Raw genomic sequence first — 9,703 nt, forward strand, 5'->3', positions numbered from 1 at the left:
CCCCCTGTAGGTAATGCCACACAGCCCCCTGTAGGTAATGCCACACAGCCCCCTGTAGGTAATGCCACACAGCCCCCGGTTGGTGATGCCACACAGCCCCCTGTTGGTGATGCCACACAGCCCTCTGTAGGTGATGCCACACAGCCCCCTGTAGGTGATGCCACACAGCCCCCTGTAGGTAATGCCACCAAGTCCCCTGTAGGTGATGCCACCAAGTCCCCTGTAGGTGATGCCACCAAGTCCCCTGTAGGTGATGCCACCAAGTCCCCTGTAGGTGATGCCACCAAGTCCCCTGTAGGTGATGTCACCCAGCCCCCTGTAGGTGATGCCACCCAGCCCCCTGTAGGCGATGCCACACAGCCACCTGTAGGCGATGTCACACAGTCACCTGTAGGCGATGCCACCCTGCCCTCTGCAGGCGATGCCACACAGCCCCCTGCAGGCGATGCCACACAGCCCCTTGCAGGCGATGCCACCCTGCCCCCTGTAGGTGATGCCACCCTGCCCCCTGTAGGTGATGCCACACAGCCCACTTTAGGCGATGCCACCCAGCCCCCTGCAGGCGATGCCACCCTGCCTCCTGTAGGCGATGCCACCCAGCCCCCTGTAGGCGATGACACCCAGCCCCCTGTAGGCGATGCCACCCAGCCCCCTGTAGGGGATGCCACCCAGCCCCCTGTAGGTGATGCCACTCAGCCCCCTGTAGGTGGTGCCACCAGGACCCCTGTAGGTAGTGCCACCAAGCCCCCTGTAGGTGATGCCACCAAGTCCCATGTAGGTGATGCCACACAGCCCCCTGTAGGTTGCACCCATCCCCCCCTTCCAGGAGAAGTCACTGACTTCAATGTCCATATATGGACAGTGGAGTCACTGACTTCTCCTGGAGAGGAATTCCCTGCCACAGGTCGGGAATTCTGCTTCAGAAGTGAGTGACGTCACTGTCCATATATGGACAGTGTAGTCACTCACTTCTCCTGTAGCGGAATCCCCGGCCATAGAGTCGGGGATTCCGCTGCAGAAGTGAGTGACATCGCTGTGTCCATATATGGACAGTGTAGTCACTCACTTCTCCTGTAGCGGAATCCCTGGCCATAGAGTCGGGGATTCCGCTGCAGAAGTGAGTGACATCGCTGTGTCCATATATGGACAGTGTAGTCACTCACTTCTCCTGTAGCGGAATCCCCGGCCATAGAGTCGGGGATTCAGCTGCAGAAGTGAGTGACATCGCTGTGTCCATATATGGACAGTGTAGTTACTTACTTCTCCTGTAGCGGCATCCCCGGCCATAGAGTCGGGGATTCCGCTGCAGAATTGAGTGACATCGCTGTGTCCATATATGGACAGTGTAGTCACTTACTTCTCCTGTAGCGGCATCCCCGACCATAGAGTCGGGGGATTCCGCTGCAGAAGTGAGTGACTTCGCTGTGTCCATATATGGACAGTGTAGTCACGCACTTCTCCTGTAGCGGAATCACCAATCCCCGGTCGGGGATTGGGGATTTCGACTCCTACAGGGTGCAAAAAAAGACCCTCCTCCTCCTCCTCACATGCACACTGCACTGTGAGGAGGAGGAGAGAGAGTGCGCGAGCGACGGTAGACCCGGCCATCACTCAGGACATATTCCGGTGATGGCCGTGTATTACCTGGCCCCATAGACTTTTATGGGAGCCGGGCGGCCGGGTACCCGGCCGAAAATAGGGAATGTCCCATTTTTTGACGGCCGGTTTTCCCGGCCGTCAAAAAATTGGTCGTGTAAATAGCCCCATTAGGGTTCTATTGTTCCTAATGCAGCAGGGTGCCGGCCGATTTATGAACGGCCGGCACCCGGCCGGGAAACCCTGTCGTGTGAATTCCGCCTAACTGAATAATACATCCATACAGTGACTGAATAATACCTCCATAGAGTGACTGAATAATACCACCATACAGTGACTGAATAATACCACCATACAGTGACTAAATAATACCTCCATACAGTGACTAAATAATACCTCCATACAGTGACTGAATAATACCACCATACACTGACTGAATAATACCACCATACAGTGACTGAATAATAGCTCCAAACAGTAAATGAATAATAACTCCATACAGTAACTGAATAATACCACCATACAGTGACTGTATAGTAGCTCCATACAGTCAATGAATAATACCTCCATACAGCCAATGAATAATACCTCCATACAGTATTTGAATAATACCTCCATACAGTGACTGAATACCACCATTCACTGACTGAATAATACCACCATACAGTGACTAAATAATACCACCATACAGTTACTGAATAATACCACCGTACAGTGACTAAATAATACCACCATAGAGTGACTTAATAATACCACCATGCAGTGACTGAATAATACCACCATGTAGTGACTGAATAATACCACCATGCTGGATCTATTGCACTAAGAATACCAGTGGTGCCCTGCAGACGCCATTGACTTTTAATGGGTCAGCTGGGCTCCGCCGAAGTGTCCGTCATTTTGACAGGAAAAATATAATCCTTTTTGTTCTACAGACTTACGGTATTCCCTCAATGGTAATCCAAAAAGGATCATCTCCAAATTCTGATGGCCTGGAGGAGAAAATACAAATCCAGTTAGAATAACAAAACTGAAACCTACCAAAAAAATCATCTATCATATTTGGCAAGGATGTGGTGTCCGAGGCACAGTTAGCTCTGCCCACAGCCCGACCTGCAAGAAGCCTGTGAGGAAAGAGATGTGAGTGCTCAGTCTGTCTGTTGTTTGTGCCTCCATTTGTCTGTGAGTCTGAGTGTTTGTGTGTGTATAAATTCCAGTATGTGGGTATGTGTGTCTTTGTTTGTGTGAGTGTGTGTGTGTGTGTGTGTGTGTGTGTCTGAGTGCCTATATATGTATCTGTATAGTGGCGTAGCTATAGATATCGCATCGGTCGCAGCTGCGACCGGGCCCCCAAGCCTGTGGAGCCCGCAGGGCCCCGTTGCCACCCAATGCTGACCGCTCTTCCAACTGTATTTGCGAACTCAGGACGCAAATACAGTTCAGTGCAATGCTGGAGTCCTGCTCCAGTATTCACTGTGCCGCGAGCGGCTCGGCGCAGGCAGGCGCGATGTAGTGAGTCACTCACAGCACAGACCGGAGGAGAAGGATTCTCCACCCATCATGGGAATGGGGATAGGTAAGTAATTTTGTTTTTTTCTATTAGGTATGTACATATGGGGGCATTATACTGGGTATGGGAGGGGGGCTCATATGGTAGCTGCTGAGGGGGCATCATACTATATGGGGGGCATTATACTGTATGGAACAGCTATGGGGGCATTATAATCTATGGGGCAGCTATATGGGGCATTATACTGTATAGGACAGCTGAGGGGGCATTATACTGTATGGGGGGCATTATACTATATGGGACTTCTAAGGGGGCATTATAATGTATGGGGGGCATTATACTGTATAGGACAGCTAAAGGTGACATTTTACTGTATGTGGGCATTATTTTGTATGCGGCAGCTATAGAGGGCATTATACTGTATGGGGAGCATTATACTGTGTGGGGCAGCTATAGGATGCATTATACTGTATGGGGGCATTGTACTGTATAGGACAGCTAAGGGGGGCATTATACTGTATGGGGGCATTATACCTTATAGGACAGCTAAGGGGGGCATTATACTGTATGTGGCAGCTATGGAGGGCATTCTACTGTATGGGGAGCATTATACTGTATGGGGCAGCTATAGGGGGCATTATACTGTATGGGGGCATTATACTGTATGTGGCAGTAATGTAGGGCATAATACTGTATGGGGGCATTATACTGTATAGGACAGCTAAGGGGGGAATTATACTGTATGGGGCATTATATTGTATGGGACAGCTATGGGGGCATTATACTGTACTGTGCATAAATAGGGGGCATTACACTGTATAGGGCATTATACTGTATGTGGCAGCTATGTAGGGCACTATAGTGTATGGGGGAATTATACTGAATGGGGCAGCTATAGGGGGCATTATACCGTATGTGGGCAATATACTGTACGGAGCAGCTATAGGGGGCATTATACTGTATGGGGGCATTATACTGTATGTGGCAGAAATGGAGGGCATTATACTGTATGGGGGCATTATACTGTATAGGACAGCTAAGTAGGCATTTTACTATATGGAGGGCATTATACTGTATTGGATAGCTATTGGGGGCATTATACTGTATGGGGCAGCTATAAGGGGGTTTAAAATACTGTATGGGGGCAATATACTGTATGTGGCAGCTATGGTGGGCATTATACTGTATGGGGGCACTATACTGTATGGGGGCATTATACTGTATGGGACAGCTTTGGGGGCTTTATACTGTATGTGGCAGCAATGGGGGGCATGATACTGTATGGGACAGCTATGGGGCATTATACTATATTGGACATTATAGTGCATGGGGCAGCTATGGGTGTCATTATACTGTATGGGGGCATTATACTGTATGTGGCGGCAATAGGGGGCTTTATACTGTATAGGGCATTATATTGTATGGAGTGCATTATACTCTATGGGGGGGCTATGGGTCGCAATACTGTATAGGACAGCTAAGGGGGGCATTATACTGTATGTGGCAGCTATGGGGCATTACACTGTGTGGGCAGCTATGGGGGCATTATGCTGTGTGTGGGCAGTTATGGGGGCATTATACCGTGTGGGGACAGCTATGGGGCATTATACTGTGGGGTCAGCTATGGGAGGCATTATACTGTGGAGGCATTCATGGGGTCTGTCGTGCAAGGCGGCTGGGTAAGGTGTGCGCAGGGGTCTGGTGCTGTTAGGAAGGAGTAGGGGGTCCAAGCTGAATTTTTGCTCCAGGGCCCTTTAGCTACGCCCCTGTATCTGTAAGTGTATATATTTCTGTGTGTGCATCTACTACATTATCTGTGTTCAGAGTTATGACTGTGTGTTATCTGTGGTGTTACATAGGACTGCAGGTGATATCTACTACATTATCTGTACTCAGAGAGTTATCACTGTGTGTTATCTGTGGTGTTACATAGGACTGCAGGTGACATCTACTACATTATCTGTACTAAGAGTTATCACAGTGTGTTATCTGTGGTGTTACATAGGACTGCAGGTGACATCTACTACATTATCTGTACTCAGAGAGTTATCACTGTGTTATCTGTGGTGTTACATAGGACTGCATGTAACATCTACATTATCTGTACTCAGAGTTATCACTGGGTGTAGAGCTGGTCGATTTTTCAAAAAAAAGAAAATCTAGATTTTTGTCAATCATTTTTGATTTGATTCAAGATTTTCTTATTTTTAGGAGTAATTAAGGAATTACTATGCATGCAATTCCCATATCTCAAAAAAAATACCAGGACACAATTCTTTACATTAGAGTTATCCAATAATATATATTGATTATCAGGATTGTCCCTCAGCTGCTACGTGTGATCATGCTCACTTATAAAAGGCACAATGCTGATAACCATCATATATATATATATTTGGCTCAGAGAATAAGAAGAGCAACTATGAGTGCAGAGGAACGCCAGGAACAACGAGAAACCACTTCCCAAAACAAGGCGTTAAGAAGGCAAAACCCTGAAGTAAGACGACCCTGTAATGAAGAACGTCGTTCTCAAAGAGCACAATTATAAATACTTATCATTCCTTTTACTAGCAAACCCGTGTAACGAGCTTTCTATACTAGTATAATATGTCTCTCCTAGATAAACACACTTAAATAATGGAATCTATATATATATATATTCCCATAGATGATACCGTATTATCGTCCTTTATGTAGACATATTAGCACTCACCCCGGGATTACTCATATATCATCTACATGGAAGATTCCTATATCCAACACTAGAGAAATAGGCTCATTATTCAATAAGATAATTACCAGAAATACACCTCCGTCTCCTCAACTTTCTTCCTCCAACTGTTTAAGAAATAAAAAAAAATACCAATATTACACATAATTGTTCTTGAAAGGAATATAAAATATACTATTGTTCTCTGTTATAATATACGAAACAGTCGATACAAGGAGGAGGAGTTTCTCATAGCAACCAATCAGATTGCAGCTTTTATATATGGTATATTTTCCCTGGGCTTTGATTGCCTGATGGGAAAACGTGAGTGGTGATGTCAAAAGGGATCCTACATAAAAACAGGGTTGTGTCTAGAACATTTTTTCATAAAGCCTCCACACCCCAGGAGGCAAAAGCATTTTTCATTACTATCAATGCCTACTGCTTTCTGTGACTGAATAATACCCCCATACAGTGAATACCACCATACACTAACTGAATAATACCCCCACATCACCATACAGTTATGTCATTACAGTTTGATTCGTGGAGCCCCAAACTTTAAAACTACCACCAATCGAGGGACATCGGCTCTATCAAGTACAGCCGTCCTTATCAGGAACGTTGCATATGGTTTACTGTTTACTCAGGCACAGGGGCTCGTCCATATGATCTACTGTGCCTGGTACTACAGCTCAAGGCATCTCCTTCCTGTAAGGCATAGCCATACTCATATGTACAGGGCCGTTTCTGTGCAGATTAGACCCCGGTCAGACCCACACAGATCAAACATTCTAAGAATAGGCCATCGAATGTTAAATTCCAGGTAGTGAAGGGGTAACTTCCTTTGTGGTCTAGGGTATTAACCCCTTTGCGCAGAACAACGTAATAGCACGTCGTGGGGCTGAAGGTGATGTATCGAGGGGGCTCACGCGCTGAGCCCACTCCATATGCTGTGGGTATCAGCTGTGTATTACAGTTGACACCCAGTACTAACGGCCAGGAACAGCGATCGCAATGTTCCTGGCCGTGTAAACCGTCAAATGCTGCGGTAAAAAAAAAAGTTTAAAGAGAGGGAGCGGCCCCGTCCGACACCTCGTCTTCCTCCCACAACGCGATCGTAGGGTGCTGATGGTTGTAATGGCAGCCCAGGGCCCTAATAAAGGCCCCGAGGTCTGCTTTCACTCTGCCTCTGTTAAAGGGAATGTGACGCTAGAAAAAAATGTTGTTTTTTTTTAGTTAAACAATTAGTGTATAGGTGATTAAACATTGTTCTAATTTTTTTAATTTTTTTCACGAGTCAGGAAATATTATAAATTAGATTCTAATTTATAATATTTCCCAGAGGTGGTCACTAGATGGAGCAATTCCCAAAATTGCAGCATTGCATGTGGTAAAGCAACCACATTGCTTTATGCTGCAAAATTTGAGAAAACTCACTCGCTCTAGTGAGCTCTCAGAATCCCCCCTCCTTTATCCTGGCTAGTTCCGGGAGAAACGAGGGGATTGAACGGTCAAACCTCCTACACTGTGTGTCGCCATTTTTTGAGCTAACACACAGTGTAGTAGGTTTACATACACTAGTAAACACACAGTAAAACACTTACATACACAGCATTATACTGTGTGGGGCAGCTATAGGATGCATTATACTGTATGGGGGCATTGTACTGTATAGGACAGCTAAGGGGGGCATTATACTGTGTGGGGCATTATACTGTATAGGACAGCTAAGGGGGGCATTATACTGTATGGGGGCATTATACTGTATAGGACAGCTAAGGGGGGCATTATACTGTATGTGGCAGCTATGGGGGCTTTATACTGTGTGGGGCATTATACTGTATAGGACAGCTAAGGGGGCATTATACTGTATGGGGGCATTATACTGTATAGGACAGCTAAGGGGGGCATTATACTGTATGTGGCAGCTATGGGGGCTTTATACTGTATGTGGCAGCAATGGGGGGCATGATACTGTATGGGACAGCTATGGGGCATTATACTATATTGGACATTATAGTGCATGGGGCAGCTATGTGTGTCATTATACTGTATGGTGGCATTATACTGTATGTGGCGGCAATAGGGGGCATTATACTGTATGGGGCATTATATTGTATGGAGTGCATTATACTCTATGGGGGCATTATATTGTATGGGGCAGCTATGGGTCGCAATATACTGTGGGGGCAGCCATGGGGGGTATGATACTGTGGAGGCAGCTATGGGGAGCATTATACTGTGTGGTGGCATCTATGGGGCATTACACTGTGTGGGCAGCTATGGGGGCATTATGCTGTGTGTGGGCAACCCTGTCGTGTGAATTCCGCCTAACTGAATAATACCTCCATACAGTGACTGAATAATACCACCATAGAGTGACTGAATAATACCACCATTCAGTGACTGAATAATACCACCATACAGTGACTGAATAATACAGTGACTAAATAATACCTCCATACAGTGACTAAATAATACCTCCATACAGTGACTGAATAATACCTCCATACAGTGACTAAATAATACCTCCATACAGTGACTGAATAATACCACCATACAGTGACTGAATAATAGCTCCAAACAGTAAATGAATAATAACACCATACAGTGACTGAATACCACCATTCACTGACTGAATAATACCACCATACAGTGACTAAATAATACCACCATACAGTTACTGAATAATACCACCATACAGTGACTGAATAATACTACCATAGAGTGACTTAATAATACCACCATGCAGTGACTGAATAATACCACCGTACAGTGACTAAATAATACCACCATAGAGTGACTTAATAATACCACCATGCAGTGACTGAATAATACCACCATACAGTGACTGAATAATACCACCATACAGTGACTATATAATACTACCGTACAGTGACTAAATAATACCACCATAGAGTGACTTAATAATACCACCATACAGTGACTGAATAATACCACCATGTAGTGACTGAATAATACCACCATGCTGGATCTATTGCACTAAGAATACCAGTGGTGCCCTGCAGACGCCATTGACCTTTAATGGGTCAGCTGGGCTCCGCCGAAGTGTCCGTCATTTTGACAGGAAAAATATAATCCTTTTTGTTCTACAGACTTACGGTATTTCCTCATGGGTAATCCAAAAAGGATCATCTCCATATCCTGATGGCCTGGAAGAGAAAATACAAATCCAGTTAGAATAACAAAACTGAAACCTACCAAAAAAATCATCTATCATATTTGGCAAGGATGTGGTGTCCGAGGCACAGTTAGCTCTGCCCATAGCCCGACCTGCAAGAAGCCTGTGAGGAAGGAGATGTGAGTGCTCAGTCTGTCTGTTGTTTGTGCCTCCATTTGTTTGTGAGTCTGAGTGTTTGTGTGTGTATAAATTCCTGTATGTGGGTATGTGTGTCTTTGTGTGTCTTTGTGTGTGTGTGTGTGTGTGTGTGTGCGTGTGTGTGTGTGTGTGTGTGTGTCTAAGTGCCTATATATGTATCTGTATAGTGGCGTAGCTATAGAGATATAAATCGGTCGCAGCTGCGACCGGGCCCCCAAGCCTGTGGAGCCCGCAGGGCCCCGTTGCCACCCAGTGCTGACCGCTCTTCCAACTGTATTTGCGTCCTCAGGACGCAAATACAGTTCAGTGCAATGCTGGAGTCCTGCTCCAGTATTCACTGTGCCACGAGCGGCTCGGCGCAGGCAGGCGCGATGTAGTGAGTCACTCACAGCACAGACCGGAGGAGAAGGATTCTCCACCCATCGTGGGAATGGGGATAGGTAAGTAATTATGTTATTATTTTTCTATTAGGTATGTACATATGGGGGCATTATACTGGGTATGGGAGGGGGGCTCATATGGTAGCTGCTGAGGGGGCATCATA

General features: G+C 46.0%; 1 protein-coding gene across 1 annotated transcript in view; it reads right to left on the reverse strand.

Moving 5' to 3' along the window:
• Positions 1 to 6,484, reverse strand: part of LOC142760397 (uncharacterized) — a 45,838-nt gene extending 39,354 nt beyond the window's left edge. Inside the window, exons 1-3 of the mRNA XM_075863583.1 lie at positions 6,456 to 6,484; positions 5,906 to 5,944; positions 2,538 to 2,588 (exon numbers count right to left, since the gene is read on the reverse strand). Of these exons, the coding sequence (XP_075719698.1) occupies positions 2,538 to 2,588; positions 5,906 to 5,944; positions 6,456 to 6,484 (119 nt within the window). The remainder of the gene's footprint in view (positions 1 to 2,537; positions 2,589 to 5,905; positions 5,945 to 6,455) is intronic.
• Positions 6,485 to 9,703: the final 3,219 nt, after the last annotated feature.

This window comes from Rhinoderma darwinii, chromosome 4, assembly GCF_050947455.1.
Source record: "Rhinoderma darwinii isolate aRhiDar2 chromosome 4, aRhiDar2.hap1, whole genome shotgun sequence".
Lineage (NCBI taxonomy): Eukaryota > Metazoa > Chordata > Amphibia > Anura > Rhinodermatidae > Rhinoderma > Rhinoderma darwinii.